A 14,758-nucleotide genomic window follows, 5' to 3' on the forward strand; every position below is an offset into this window, starting at 1 on the left:
GCAAGAGATTCAACCAACGTGTCTTGTCCGATGCCCAGATATCGGTCATGTAAAAAAATAAATTGTCATCAGCATCTGTTATTTATTTTATTTCTTTCTTTTCCTCATCATCTTTTCTTTCTTGTCAGCAGCGCATTTTTGTTCTTATCATCATTTGCTCTTTATTCCTATCGCACTCCTTTTATTCATCAACACACTCCTTCTACATATCACACTGATCCATCGCTCATTTATCCCCATCGACACTCACCCACCATGATATTACATCACTACACGCTCCTTACTATGCTTTTTTATATCAGTAGCGCTATAGCAATGCCTTTCCGAAAAAGAGCCGACGGTAAACATTTTTTGCCCACTAATAAGCCTGGCATATTTGAATGAACCATCATGTTTCTCGAAACAATGAAACTAAAACCGAATAATCATATTTTGCATAGTACCTTCACATTCATCAGACGTCACGTATAATGCTCAAGCTGGAAATACAGTGGGTAGTTCGCCAACAACGGGTGCTGGAATTGGCATCGGAGTCGCGTTCGGAATTATGGGACTCGTCGCATTATGCCTCCAGCTTTACCGACGGCAGCAGCGGAAAAAACGTCAAGCTTGGCTGGCGGATCTTCAATCTCCCGTCACATTTTATCGGCCAAACTCTGAAAGCTATCAAGTTTTCATCGCTGTCAGTGCGTACGAACCATCTTTAAGCGACGAGGTTCCCATTCGTGTGGGTGATAGAATTCATATACACGGCTACTACGATGAAGAATGGGCTTATGGACAAAATGAAACATTGGCAGTGCATGGTATTTACAATCACAGCGTCATGACAAACAGCAACCCGAAAACTGACGTAACCTTTCTTCGTATCTAGGTATCTTCCCTCGATCCTGTGTACGATCAATTAGGGCATCAAAGCTTTCAGTACACCCCGAAATAGCGTCACCACCCACGGCTGCGACTAGAAATGAGAAGATATTGCCCGCTACGCCATCTATCTAGAAACATGTCTAAGTAAATTAGAACTTAGTTATATATACCCCAGCACGCTGTTTGCTTCTTTATACTGCACAAACAATTAATACGAGAATGAAATGTCAGGTGTAAAAGCATTCACGCTGTTTCTCATTGTTAATTTTTTTTTTTGATTTTGATACGGGAGGATAAGGTGCAAAGTCGCTTGTCGACTGGAGCTCACACGCCTACCTTTCCTTATTTGACATGATATTTTCCCCCTTTCGTTGTGGTCTCTCTTCTCTCTCTCTCTCTTTTTCCTATTACTTTCGTGATGAATAGCTCAAAACGTTTACGTTGGGACTGCTCATGTTGCCGCAAAAAGCATGTCTTCCCTCCACCCGGCTTGTCAGATGATAGCCCCGCCACACCCCCGGTACCACCCAACTCCTTAGCTACTGATAACATGGATTTCTTCATAGCAGCCTATGGTCTTTCAAATTTGACCTTAAATGCATCGAATTTACCACCTACCCCCGCTGTGGAGCTTGAGCGACCAGAATTATATTTTGCTTCTTCATCAACTTACTGCTATGTGTCTGCCCGCTTCAACAACTTCACTTGTACTCGTTGTCAGACATACAATGAAATTGCCACGCCACTGGACCAAGACGTCTCGTTTTATGCCATTTGCAGCCAAAAGTGTCTGGAAAGAGCCGTCAATAGTCAAACTTCTCCTATCACCCTTGGCACGACGTTTCGCTGTAAATCATGTAACGCAACACAAATACCGTCTGTACGAGTGATTCCCGTACAGGACCCTAAATCCAAAAGAAGACTGGATTCTCGGCTTAAAGCCAAAGCGTTGAAATTGGAAAACTTGCGTAATGACGGTAAAATATCCTCCAAGGTTCGATTTGATCACGCTTTGATAAAGACAAGACCTGCCCAAAAGGCCGTGCCTGCAGCATAACCAGTCGTTGTACAGTAGAATAATAAAAAAGAAATGATCGTCCTTTGTTTTCATTCCCTTGATGTCCCTAATTGCTTTTGGCCTGTCCCTTCCTTTGCGCGCACATTATCTCTGAAGTAGCAGCTGTCATACGTAGTCAGCTCTCATCTCAATAGCTTTCTCTTTATTAGTCTATCCATTTATGGAAAAGCTCCGCCCGGCCACACCGTCATTCCAACGCCACTGTTCATGATGGTAGGATGGTTATTATCAAATATACAAGGGTAAAGCATGATGTAAACTAACGAAAACGAGGTTACGCAGATTTTTTCTATTGTAATTTATTTTATGCGACTTCCATACACAACATGTCCATCTAATTTCTGTGAACGTGTGAATTTCAGCAGCAGCGCGTCCAATTTCTTCTTGTCCGGAGCGAGGTCTTCAATAAATGGCAACATGTCCTCGGGGGCCCACTGTTTTTGTTCAAGGAACAGATGTGAAAATCGGCCAGCCGGGTCGGCAGGGAGTTCGGACAGAGGGAAATATGAGATGAGCCAATTACTCAAGGACTCGCCAGATGACCTCGACTTTGGTGTTTTGATATACAAGCCCTAAATAACAAACAAAAACAGCTTTAGCGCACAGCCCTCTCTTGAGAAATATTTACGATAAATATTTTACCCTCAGCATTTCCAATTTTGCTTCAAAAGGATGTGGAGTTCGTTTCTGCCATAGTTCCAAAAACTCGTCGAGTTGCCATTGTTTTCCACGCTCAGCCACTAGTAGCCGCTCGCCTAGCAGCCGACAAAGCTTAGTTTCGTTAAAGGAATATGTCCCATCCGCAGCCGATTGTTCATCACTGACAGACTCTAGGCATTTTGTCAAAACATCCTCATCCAACGCATTTAGCTCAAACTCCTCCATCAAATATTGTCTACATTGATCGACTGATATTCGTGTCAACTCCATGTCATGTATTTCAGCAGAGGTTATCACTGCATCGATGATACGATGAAGGTACCTTGGATGTATAAAGCGGTAATATCCTATGATGCGCAAATGTGTGAATGGATGATTTACCCTATTGATGTCAAGATTGCCACTCACCATCAATAACAACCGCATGCCGCCTATTCAATTCCTGTTGTAGTTCTTGTTCGCTGGCTTGTATTAGGGAAAGAAGATTATCGTATGTATATAGTTGGCCCTAACGCACGAAAATGAGAATTGTTGTAATGAAACACAGTTGACAATATCTGCATTCACATTTACCTTTGCTTGCACAGTACTTTCGTTTTCTGGACCAGTGTACATGGTAGGATTTAAAATGGTGTCGATTTTTTCGATTCTAGGCAAACACGGTAAAAGTTCGATGGTCGAGAACTGGGTGTCTTTGATGTTATATACAGGAAGTGTGTCGTCTAGGGATTGACTTGCGAGAAGAAGAGAATTAGACAAATTGACCTGGCGAACAGAATAGGTTTTCTTGTTAGTGCATAGGACAGCTTCTTCGTCCGTTGCGCCTTTAATATATAGACTACACGATGGATGGTATCAGCAAGGGTTGACAAAAGCGAAATGTTACAGTGAACACGAGAATGGCTTACGGTGAACTATTTGTCGTCAATTCCTCTAATAGGTCGGGTGAAAGTTCCAGTAGCTTGAGTGAATTTGACTCGTAGTCATTTGAAAACTTCAGGGCAGAATGCTTCGAGCTCATTTTCCTACATAACCAGGCAGAATACGCACTTTCAGTCGCGTCCCTCCTTCCATACTAATGCAATCACAGTCACTTTTACACTTTCCTCTCATTTTTTTCGCGATTCCACCCAAAAGCCACAAATTTCTTTCAACCTGTCTAACAGATTTACGTACAACACTAGGTACGCAATAAAGCGATTTTTACTTTTATTCATTAGGCACTATCGTCCACAAACTCTTAGTATTTGGTATAAAGTGCTTCCCATGAAGCGGAATGCTGCCATTAAAGCAACGGTCCATAGTATAAAGGAGGTATAGGCTGTTCCAAGCGAACCTGGATTAGTGTGTAAAAGCGATTCAAAGTCGCTTTGGGTGAATACAGCCACCAGGCAGGCATTGCATGCAATCCAAGTGAGAACAAGTCGAGTACGGAACCCGCGGTAGTAGTCATCTTGCTTCGTTTTGGCCGTACGACTCTATAAAGGATATGTCAGCATCAGAGGTTGTAGTAGGGAAAAAAGAAGCACTGCTTGTTTTCAATAACGCACCTGTTTCTGAAATGCTGGTTTGTTCTGAAGCTTCCATATTGCCTCTTCATATGCAGCATCAATATCAACAGCTTCTGTGTACATTTCCAATTCTACCGTTTGTTTCCCCTCTTTGTTGCTAGTTGTCTTGGCTACGCCGAGATCCGTCTGTAGAGTGTTATCTCCTTTGGTTCCCCAAGAGACATCGTGGGTATTGCAAAATGCATAGCAATTAAGGACATTAACATATGATGGCATCAACAGCATGTATTGGATGAAACTTGTGATGAGATGCCAAGGTTCCATATAGAGGATGCTGCTAATGATATAGAGTCCATATGTCGACAACAAGGACACCACAAAGGTGCCGAAACCGGGAGTTTCTACTAGCAAACGGAATCTTGTGCTGTTATCCATTGTAGACCAGTGTCCAGACGAAAACGCTGTGCTAATACTTTGGATTGAAAGCCAAGTTCCAGCAAATAGCATGTATATCATGATAATTGAGAAAGCAAGAACTGAAAATATGAACATCCATCTTGATCTATATGAAAAACACTTTTTTCAGACCTAGCACGGTAGATGTTATCCCACATATATCCAGTTAACTTACCCTTGTGGCCTGTTGCCCATGGAGCAAATGAAAGAGGATATCAGGAGGAAAATGTATAAATAATGCAGTGCTTGAAATATGTGTCTGCCCCAGTTGTTACCAAATGGGTCGATTTCAGGACTTGCCAGTGATTTCGAAACAAAGTAGAATGTGAGGTAAAAATTGCCCTACAGAAATGGAGTGAGTTAATAAGAGTGATCTTTGCTTGAATTGCAAAGTTTGTCAAAAGTCTCACGATTGCAAACCAGCTGAATGCCAAGCTGATGAAGTTGTACACAAACTCAACAGATAGAGCAACTTTTCGTAATGCAGTATGATCCGTTCCCCAGATCTGAGGAAAATGCCAAAGTGAATACACAGCCGCGAAAAAGCTTCCATTGAGCCATCGTCGTCTTTGTGAGATAAGTTCTGCTAGTTGGTCAGGACAGTCGGTCTCTCCAAACGCTGATTTGACATATCGTAATAGCCATCGTTGGTGCTTTCTGGCTACTAATTCGAAACAGAGTATACGATCTTCTGCCAGATACATGTTGGCTGTAAATATATCAGAGTTTCCATCTTGTTGCGTCTCTCCCATAAAGTACTTCTGAAGTGGGCCTGCAAAGAAAAGTAATTAGCTTGGTTGAAGTAGTGCACAACCAAACTACACTCACTAGCTCCATACCTTGTCCGTTGACATCATTCTGTAAGGCAGCATAACGATATGCAGAAAAGGCTCCGGGAAGCACACTGATATAACCAAAAACTGATTCCAAAGGTTTATCCAAGATATTTGACATCTTGTATTCAAAATTCTGGCAGGCCACCAGGGGATTCAGTAGATTTACACCAAAAGGGCCAGTCATTGTGCATATTTCTCCGCAAGCTCCTCCTACTTTCTTGTCGTTGTCGAATGCTTTCCACAAATGATAGATAGAGGTGTTTCCTGGTCGGGTTCCAACGTCAAGTAAAACGCAAACATTGGGTTGAAGAACAGATCCGAAGGCGTTGAAGAACCAACGGTGTGAATTGATCTTTTTGGCATTATTTTCTTTCAAACAAAACAGAACTTGCACCGGGACAACTCCCTTGTCTGCACCTTTAATCCGAAGCCCAGGGTCCATTGATATTTGTGTAGTGTACTAAAATCATATATACAATTTCATAAGCATCCTGTTTTTCAACCTTATCCATTCACATAGATTAATTACCTCATACAAATGTGCTTGTACTGGCCTGTCGTTTACCACGTTCTTGGCAACACCCTCTTGGTATACACCCAAGCACTCGAGAACATTGAGCACGCGAGGATCGCATTTTTTTCTTCCGTCGGCGACAATGCATACTACAACCTTCTTCCAGCCTTCTCCATCCCATGTTTTTGATCTTGGTCTAGAACATAGATGTGCCACGTTTTTCATGACTCCATGTAGCGTTCTGCAGAATAAAACTTCATCTTCCTAGACGACCAAATAATTTTCGATTTAATTCGTGTCATGCATAGTGTATTCTTTGAATCTCCACGACAGAAATCAAGGTACTCACATTGTACATGGTCATACATATGAATAACTCTGTCTGCCTGCCTTGGAGCCTTGGTCGCAATGTAAATTGGCAATCGGAAAAGTCGTCTGGGTCGCACGTAACAGCAGAGTATCGCATATGGCTGAATTCAAAATCTTTGCGAGCGCTTGTTTCTACCAACGTTGATGGGACTGGACAATCTAGTACCAAGTTTCCTTTTACCAGCTCAACCTCACGTACTGTTCGTTGTCGCTTCAAGCCCATGCCGCAGCTGGGTAGAAAATTTTTAGGGAATATGGAAGACAGATTAAAGCTCACAGGCAGGACACTGGATAGCCCTGATGGGGGTTTCGGTATATGTGAATGAGTTGGAGTCGGCATACTTGATCGATACGGGTCCTCTTCATGGTGTACAGGATGCTGACGACAGCACGGGGCCGGGCTTTGGGCGACGACTGATCTAATGGATGGTGAATGTATGGCGTGTGCTCGCGGATAATATGACGGAGAATGCGGATAGGCGTATTCACTCTGTAGTAACATCATCTGCTGCTGATCGATGAAGGTCGATTCATGGGCATTTTCCATAGAAGTTCTGTCATCCGATCGTGAGCCACGATAGCTCGCGTGAGGTGAATTATGCTGTCGATAGGGAGAGTCCATTGGGCTCCCGCAAGATAAAAAGATTTTAGGTCTCTATGATGTAGGCAAATTTATAGACATGGTTATATATGTCATCTCCCAAGGGCTATTTTTTTTTGTTCTTGTCGCTGGCTTTCCAATTTCACCAAGGGCGTTCCCTTTGAATTTTCAACGTCTCAAGCGAGCGAAAGCACTTGAGCATCGGGGACATTGAAAAATAGCTTCATCTGAAGTACCGGTTATCAAATCAATTCATGCCATGAAATTGCCTTCCCAAGTTTGCTTTTTCTATCTGGAAGAAAACGCAATGAATGAATAGTTATTTGTATTGAAGCTCAACATCAAAATTCCGTATTTATGGACCCGCCAAAACACGGTGTATATAGCACTTCATCGATACTTTTAAATCTACCATGTTAAAGCCGAAATACAGCTTAGTAACTATCAGAGAGTCATCCTTGTCTGGGGCTGAAATGGTATTGAGAAAGTCATGATTACCAATGCTGGATAACAAGCGGCGGCTCATTGAATAGGCACTGCTGAAAAGTAGCAGTCACCCACCCGTGCGATTAACTAACGGCCGTTCAACTTTGTGCATAGCCTTCTCGTCATTACAACTTCCAATCACTCACAGTCATGTCAATGAAAGCCATTCAAGTCAAGTCTCCCGGTACTTTGATAGCCTATGTTTGGAATGTATCACCACTGAGGCATGTACTCTGACCAAAACTATCTCTTACAGGTGCTGCAACCGATTTATATATTGGAGACTATCCTAAGCCCTCAGCTGGAGATAGTCAGATCCTTGTCAAGGTAAGATTCCACGAGACTTTCATGTATCCTGCCTACGTACAAAAAGCGCGATATTGGCAATCGTTTTTTTAACTCATGATGGCTTTCGCGGGTTTAGGTCAAGGCGTTTGCCCTCAATCGAATGGATCTTCTCCAACGAAAAGGACTGTATCCTCCTCCCAAGGGCGCCAGCAACATTATGGGTGTTGAGGTCTCTGGAATCGTAGAAGAAGTTGGGCAAAACGGTAGGTTACAATGGATCTGGCAGCGAACGCCGACGGGATGCAGCAAAATCAACTCCGCTTACAGACTGACTAATCCACTTGTTACTCCAACGATGTTCACTAGTCAAAGGATTCAAAGTAGGCGACGCCGTCTTCGGACTCCTTAGTGGTGGAGGTTATGCAGAGGTACATTGGTGATCAATACGTTAGACTCAAAGATATTGGGATGAATATGTCGTTAATTTTGCTTGTCCACCAGTACGCGACCATTGAGCAAGAACTTGCCATGCATAAGCCTGACAACTTGTCTTTTGAGGAAGCTGCTGCTATTCCCGAGACTTGGTTCACTGCCTACCAAGGATTGTTTTTTGTGGCCGGTTTCAAGAAAGGTGATGATGTTTTGATTCATGCTGGTGCCTCTGGCGTTGGTATCGCAGCCATTCAGATCGCAAAGCTATTTGGAGCGTAAGTTTATCATTCGTCTGCGCTATTCGTTGAACCCGCACTATAGTTAATATATGTTTACTCTAGAAACAAGATCTTCGTTACTGTTGGTTCAGATGATAAGGTCAGCTTCTGCGAAAAAGTGGGAGCCACCAAGGGTTTTAACTACAAGACGGGCGACTGGGCCAAACAGGTACGGCGTAACGCCATGTGCTCAATTCAAATCAGACTTAGGACTCACCCTTTACCTAACAGCTCTCAGAAGCCACTAATGGTCAAGGCGTCAACGTTATCATTGACCCCATTGGTAAAAACTACTTTGCTCAAAATTTAGACAGCCTGGCTGTCGATGGCCACATGGTCATCATAGCTTTCATGAGTGGTAAGTTCACGTCTACTACTTTTTTAGGCATATATATCGATTGCTTAATTTTGTACTTTCAATCAGGCAACATTGTCGACAAGGTGGATCTCGGTCCAATGCTGAGAAAGAGACTCAGAGTAAGAAGGCTGTCTCATGTTGACCTTATAAAAAATCTCTGTCCGTTTGTACTGATCTCGCCTTTCCCATGCACTTTAGATTGAAGGATCAGCCCTTCGTAGTCGATCGCTAGAATACCAAGCCCGTCTACGTGATGAAATTGAGCAGCATTTGGTGCGAGAACATTTCGCTAAGCCTGATCATGATCATCTACGCATCTTTATCGACAAGGTGTATAACTGGAACGATGTCATCGAAAGTCACAAATATCTCGAAAGCGATCAATCCATGGGCAAGATCGTACTCAAAATCGAATAAGCATAGGTGATGTTGTGTGCAATAAACAGTGTTATTGAAAATTTTCTTTTTATTGTTCGTGCTCCTAATTGAAACAAAAAGAGAGTCGCTTATTTCTCCTGCAACAACGATGAAAGTTAGTGTGTTAGAACTGAACGAGCTGGTGGGCAATGTGTTTTTTTCCACTTACGGGGACTTCGACTTCACCGGCATCGATGGCATCACCAAGATCCTTGGGGTTTTGACCATCGACAGTGCAGCCAACGGAGAAAGCAGTACCAAGGATTTCCTTGACAGTACCCTTAAGCTCACGAGCGAGGGACTTGTAGCGCATGGTACGGGCGATCTCAATAACGTCATCGAGAGAGATGTTACCAGAGTGCTTGACGTTCTTCTCCTTCTTGCGGTCACGCGGGGGCTCCTTAAGAGCTCTGATGACCAAGGAAGAGGCGGAGGGAACAACGGAAACCTGAGCCTGACGGTTCTGAATGGTCAACTGAACGGTGACACGGAGACCCTTCCAGTCAGCAGTACCCTTGGCAATGTCTTCTCCGACCTTCTTGGGGGAGAGACCGAGGGGACCGATCTTGGGAGCGAGGGCACTGGAAGCACCGACCTAATGATAAGAATGAGTTGGAATGCGTTGATTCTAGGTCGATTGAATGTTAAATTGAGTTACGTACTTCACCACCGGTGGCACGGAGAGTGATGATCTTGATTTCGGTGGGGTCAACCTTAGGTGGCATCTAATGGATGGTTGCGAGTCAATATGGCGGTATACATGGATGGATGCATGGATGGATGGCAATATACCTTGGTGGATTGAAAAAGGAGGATCTACGCATTTGCCGACTTGGCCCATAGCAAAACCCTTTTTGGAATTCAAACTCCGTCTAGCACTTTGGCTGAAGGACACCATGTCCGCACACAATTCATTAAACTGATCTTTTTACTAAAAAAAATAAAATAAAAAAGCGGTTGCAGTATTTAAAGTAGTTCAGAGTTGTGAGGCCGTAACCAAAATGGATTAGGCGCAATAGGAATGGATGGTTTCATACTGCTGTTTTAAGTTGTTTGGTGACCATGCTGGTTTTCGATATGATCAAATGAGAAAGAGATACGTGGTAAGTTAAGTTATTGTGATTTGAGACATCTGCACACCCTCTAATTTATTCTTTGGATATATATCATATGTAAAAGTAAATAGAGACAAAAAATATATGGAGGCCCATTCTTTGTCTTTGTTTGAAAGCGTAAACATGGCCAGACGATGTAGCTCGATGGACGTTGGAAAAAAAAAAAGAAGTGCTCTAGAACGCGCCTCGTAACAACTGCCTATGGCAAAGGTAAAACCTTACTCGTGACCCTAAACATATGCCGCCCCCAAGTTTCGCTTCCATACAGGATAATTTATTATAGCGTGTTCAACGCAGCATCGAGGCTTCCATGGCTAACGCCACGAGTCAATCTTTCACTGGATCGCTTGGCATTAGGCAATGGTGTGCCACTGATAATGGTCACAGGGCTATTACTTCGAGATGGACTAGAAGGCGCGTTAGACGATCGGGGACTTTGGGAAGGGGTGTTGGAAACACTGTTAAGCATTTGATGTTGATGTGTATAGTCCAGAAGCTCGGCCTGCGAGAGTCGGACAGACAGCCTTTGACCAGACGGCGATCCAGGGCTCTTATGATTTTGGGGACTCATAGACCTTATTGAATGTATCGACCGGATCGACGCGGGGCGAGAAGGAGGTCGGGGTTGCTGTGACAAGTGGTGGTTGGCAAGGAATTGTTCTAGGAAATCCACAATTAAGGGTTCCTTCATAGCAGATAGTTTATACTCGTGTAGTGACTTTATGAATAGGTTTGTTAGAAAAGAGGTTTCGATTACGGTTTGATTCAGAGTCGTTTATCCTCACCAGCTTTCCGTCACCATTGACATCAACATCCTCAAACATCCTAGTGATTAGTTCTCGTATTTCGTTTGTTTGATCTTCGTTTGAGAAAGTAAGTGACTTAGGGGAATGAGGCGTTAAAATAAGGGCATAGCTGCAAAAGATGGAATAGGGTAAGGCGGACAGTTGGCTTACCAGTTGAGTCATGACTCGTTCAAGCTCGGCTTGTGTGAGATAGCCATCATGGTCCATATCATATAACTTAAATGACACTGCCAAAACATAAGGAATTGAGTTGAATGGAACATAGGCATTGAGACGAAAAGAGACGCATACATTCAAGCTTTTCTTCGGGTGTTCCTTTCATGAAAACGCTGAGTCCGTCAACAAATTCACTAAGGGAAGCGGACATTTTGATCGGTTAGACCGAGTTGGTGATTCATGTTTCCCAAGCTATAGCGCTACATACCGAAAGTCAATCTGCTTGGTGTTGTCTACATCAAATGCTGCGTATAAGCGGTTCAAGAAAACATCATCTTCAGGTGATACATGCGGCACATATTTTCGGACGGTCTATGGAAAATCATGCGTCGGGGTAACAACGGTTAGCCAAGCCAAGGTTTATTGATATAAGAGATAGGACATGGGGGTAGACACAAACCTCTTTAAACTCGTCTTCGCTGATTCCAGGTTTGTCGACGTCTGCATGCGCCTTTTCAAAGTCCTGCCGAAAGTGATTGATTTCCTTTGCCGAAACTGAAGATTGAATGACAAGCAAAGTCAGCAAAATGTCAGCAAAGCATAAAAACCTTACAAGACAAGGGATAATTACAATGAGTGGATCGAGCCAGCTGTTGATTTTCTTTACTCTTTGCTTGGCCCATTGTGGAATAGGGCTGGTTGGTTACTGCGGGATGATGTGCGTGGTGGGGGACCGATAAAAAACAATGAAAGGCTGGATTAAAGGTGGACGTTCGGAGAGGGTTTTTCGTGGGTCAAGAGAACTTCAAATCGTGTTTGAGCCTGATTTGCAGGTACCTTATTTTTATCACTGAAATCTTGCAACCAACGAAGTACTTTGGAACCGTCATAAATAGCCCCAGTCGGGTTTTCCTCTCTTCTCTCAACACCTTAGCTCTTTCAATTAGACACCAAATGCTGTCGTCGACTGTCATTTTCAGAACCAACACCAATTCTGCCATTATGTCTGAGGAGGAAGAGCTCAACCGGCAAAAATTGGCGCTGGCAAGAAAGAAGCGCTTTTGGCTAGAGCGAGATTCTCTCAATCGTAGAAATCAATTGCTTATCGGTAGAGAAGGCAGTAGAAGGCGACAACGATGGGACAATAGTAAGCTAATGAGAGAATAATTGGATAAACATTATCTAGTAGGGCCTCATTGCTCAATATGTCCCACATGGAACAATTGCTTTGCCTTTGCTAGATAACTTTACCGATCATCCCTTCGCCGCCATCAACCCTGCCGATTTGCGGCCACCGGGTTACGCTGACCTACCCAAATTTCACTGGGCAGACGATGAAGCCATTGCTAATATCACTTCAGATGACATTGACCGAATGTGTCGGTCCCAAGACTTGAAATCTACTGCTAGCCACGCTGATTATCCTTTGCACCGAAGCATCCGCCAAGATCTGAAAAAGTCCCACATTCCTGAAGGGCTTGTTGCGTTTTACGATGAGCAGATTAGACAGTTTATGCAGCGTTCTATTGTAAAGGATACGGACTCTCTGGAGCAAGATTGGGTTATCGTGGATGAAACGGCAAAGCAACAACCGTCGGAACCGACTGCGCCGCCACCCACAGAGATGCCGCTGCCAACCGAAACGTCTGTGTTCTTAGTCTGGGAGATTGGTGACCGATTCTCCCGCTGGATTATCCACACTATGTCACAATTTTATAACCTTTCTTCGTTCAGTGAGTAGTGTTTTCCTCCGTTTCTCTCACATTCATCCCACGTGGACAACCTAACTGGCTATGTTTTGGCAGGTACTACCACAAAAGACCAACGAAGACTTACCTATGTGTGCCATCCCGAGCACGCTGAGCACCTTTCAAAATTTACTTCTGAGGACGCAATGGATGTAGACCCATCATCCCTGCCGCCTCCTACACTAACTACTACCCCGGAAAAATCTTTCTATAGTTATCTGTTCAGGTGACCTGACTGTTTGGCACCGAGAGGCTATTGAGCGCAGCCTTGCCTCACTTCATTTTGGTTTTTTTTTTCTTGTTCAGCTGCTTGCACACTCTCTGGTATTCTGACTTTAGTTTGATTTTAATGGAAGTGCTACTAAAAGCAAAAAAGGCAATGACCAAGGGTGTTCCTTTCTCTCGTTTATACAATTACACGAATGTGATTTAACACAATACATCTGCTCATTATTTTGATGCCCACGAGGACGAGAGCAATTTTTGCGAATTATTCACCGGAAGATGTCGGTGTTACGGAAACTTGAATGATCGTTTAAAGAGTCATTGTGGGTTTTGTATTCCATGATGGTATCTGCTGGCAAGTTCAGGACCTTCTTCATAGTATCCCTGTAATGACCCATTGAGTTTAGATGTAGTCACATTGTATCACAACTTTGGAACAATAAAACCGTACCTGATCTTCAAATTGGTTCGACCCTCATGTGCACTTTGATTCCACACTGAAAGAATATCTTCTGAATTGCGAATGGACAAAACAGCACCACATATCTCTTGACCAACATCAAATTGATCGCCAATGATAGCCATAACCTACAGATGAGAGATGGATTTAGTTCGTGGGATCAAGTGGATGCGGCTGGCTATGAAACACAGGATCTCCCATTTACCAGTGACTCCCAATAGCGACTTGCCAACCCCTTCTTCAATCGAACAATCCACTTTCCACCATTTACATTCATTGTATCCTGTGAAACCAAAGGTTAATGCCAATTATATGGGCAAATCGCACAAGATGAGCCATATCCGTACCTCCCATACAGGTCTGACGCCTTGCTTGAACAAGTGATAGTCGCTGATATTTGGCAAATCTTTTGGTCGTTTAAGATGACTGTAAACCGCCCAGTAATCTTCTATCTATTTCGGGTAAAGTGGAGTTTAGTAATGGAAGGAAATGGTAGCGAGTGAAATAGTGTGCCTTTGAACTTACTGAGGAAACAGATGCTATCTTCTTCATGCCACTCTCGTAGTTTGTAATCTTTGCACCTGGTGGGCGATGCATAAACCAAAACACCCAAGTATAATGTAATGGATGCTTTTGATCTTCGGGAATCTGTTGATCCAGCAACTTTACGGTCAAGGTTTCTGCTGGAGACTTGCCGAGTTTTGAAGAGAGATGGTGGGTGGTGGTGGATGAAGCAAAGAGTGGAGTCATAGGTGATAGACTAATGTTGGCATTAGGGCGCTTTGATGAAGCAGAATTGTAGTTGTCTATCAGTTGACTAATGAAAGGGTTGAGTGACAGGTCAGTATTTGTGAGCGATCAAGGCAAGAACTGCAAAAAACAACCGAGAAATCAGAATGAAAGGTTACTTTGGTATTTTAGATGACGACCAAGCGGCGGATTGTGCAGTATCCATTATACAGTAATATAAGAGTGAATGAGGGAACCGATCAGATTAGCGGGTTTTCTTTGTTGACTTTGTGTGAGAAATTGCGGCCAAGTCACTTTTTCTCCCAACAATTTTCATGAAAATTTCCAGCGCCTCTTTTTTTTTT

At 43.4% G+C, this 14,758-nt stretch overlaps 9 protein-coding genes across 9 annotated transcripts; 4 read left to right on the forward strand and 5 right to left on the reverse strand.

The window, feature by feature from the left end:
- Positions 1-1,256, forward strand: K450DRAFT_263144 (uncharacterized protein). The gene is made up of 2 exons (XM_051592597.1): positions 1-340; positions 441-1,256. The coding sequence occupies exons 1-2, from the start codon at positions 31-33 to the stop codon at positions 872-874; spliced, it is 744 nt and encodes a 247-aa protein (XP_051440147.1). The 5' UTR covers positions 1-30; the 3' UTR covers positions 875-1,256.
- Position 1,257: 1 nt separating this feature from the next.
- On the forward strand, positions 1,258-1,995 carry K450DRAFT_263146 (uncharacterized protein). Its single transcript, XM_051592598.1, has one exon. The coding sequence runs from the start codon at positions 1,289-1,291 to the stop codon at positions 1,925-1,927; it is 639 nt and encodes a 212-aa protein (XP_051440148.1). The 5' UTR covers positions 1,258-1,288; the 3' UTR covers positions 1,928-1,995.
- Positions 1,996-2,066: 71 nt separating this feature from the next.
- K450DRAFT_263149 (uncharacterized protein) lies at positions 2,067-3,635 on the reverse strand. The gene is made up of 5 exons (XM_051592599.1): positions 3,517-3,635; positions 3,182-3,446; positions 3,017-3,116; positions 2,591-2,955; positions 2,067-2,520 (listed from the first exon to the last, which is right to left on the reverse strand). Exons 1-5 carry the CDS (start codon positions 3,627-3,629, stop codon positions 2,248-2,250), a joined length of 1,116 nt encoding a protein of 371 aa, XP_051440149.1. The 5' UTR covers positions 3,630-3,635; the 3' UTR covers positions 2,067-2,247.
- Positions 3,636-3,814: 179 nt separating this feature from the next.
- On the reverse strand, positions 3,815-6,517 carry K450DRAFT_216145 (uncharacterized protein; the record flags this gene model as incomplete). Its single annotated transcript, XM_051584850.1, has 7 exons — positions 3,815-4,086; positions 4,159-4,681; positions 4,751-4,917; positions 4,986-5,347; positions 5,415-5,871; positions 5,941-6,189; positions 6,275-6,517. The coding sequence occupies 7 exons, from the start codon at positions 6,515-6,517 to the stop codon at positions 3,832-3,834; spliced, it is 2,256 nt and encodes a 751-aa protein (XP_051440150.1). The 3' UTR covers positions 3,815-3,831.
- Positions 6,518-7,483: 966 nt separating this feature from the next.
- Positions 7,484-9,216, forward strand: K450DRAFT_263160 (uncharacterized protein). The gene is made up of 9 exons (XM_051592600.1): positions 7,484-7,565; positions 7,638-7,708; positions 7,806-7,932; positions 8,036-8,097; positions 8,171-8,376; positions 8,443-8,548; positions 8,611-8,737; positions 8,804-8,856; positions 8,936-9,216. Exons 1-9 carry the CDS (start codon positions 7,532-7,534, stop codon positions 9,152-9,154), a joined length of 1,005 nt encoding a protein of 334 aa, XP_051440151.1. The 5' UTR covers positions 7,484-7,531; the 3' UTR covers positions 9,155-9,216.
- Positions 9,217-9,323: 107 nt separating this feature from the next.
- Positions 9,324-9,881, reverse strand: K450DRAFT_263142 (uncharacterized protein; the record flags this gene model as incomplete). Its single annotated transcript, XM_051592596.1, has 2 exons — positions 9,324-9,749; positions 9,817-9,881. Coding segments are annotated over 2 exons (325 nt in total), but the record flags the coding sequence as incomplete, so codon positions are not given.
- A 665-nt stretch (positions 9,882-10,546) lies between these two features.
- On the reverse strand, positions 10,547-11,561 carry K450DRAFT_181272 (uncharacterized protein; the record flags this gene model as incomplete). The annotated part of the gene is made up of 5 exons (XM_051584361.1): positions 10,547-10,987; positions 11,055-11,150; positions 11,226-11,302; positions 11,367-11,425; positions 11,500-11,561. Coding segments are annotated over 5 exons (735 nt in total), but the record flags the coding sequence as incomplete, so codon positions are not given.
- Positions 11,562-12,123: 562 nt separating this feature from the next.
- On the forward strand, positions 12,124-13,648 carry K450DRAFT_263173 (uncharacterized protein). Its single transcript, XM_051592601.1, has 3 exons — positions 12,124-12,378; positions 12,473-12,964; positions 13,037-13,648. Exons 1-3 carry the CDS (start codon positions 12,186-12,188, stop codon positions 13,207-13,209), a joined length of 858 nt encoding a protein of 285 aa, XP_051440154.1. The 5' UTR covers positions 12,124-12,185; the 3' UTR covers positions 13,210-13,648.
- Positions 13,223-14,758, reverse strand: K450DRAFT_263177 (uncharacterized protein). Its single transcript, XM_051592602.1, has 6 exons — positions 14,573-14,758; positions 14,190-14,481; positions 14,012-14,116; positions 13,870-13,947; positions 13,656-13,792; positions 13,223-13,588 (listed from the first exon to the last, which is right to left on the reverse strand). Exons 1-6 carry the CDS (start codon positions 14,617-14,619, stop codon positions 13,474-13,476), a joined length of 774 nt encoding a protein of 257 aa, XP_051440155.1. The 5' UTR covers positions 14,620-14,758; the 3' UTR covers positions 13,223-13,473.

Source organism: Umbelopsis ramanniana (genome assembly GCF_025399195.1).
Source record: "Umbelopsis ramanniana AG unplaced genomic scaffold K450scaffold_106, whole genome shotgun sequence".
Taxonomy (NCBI): Eukaryota; Fungi; Mucoromycota; class Umbelopsidomycetes; order Umbelopsidales; family Umbelopsidaceae; genus Umbelopsis; species Umbelopsis ramanniana.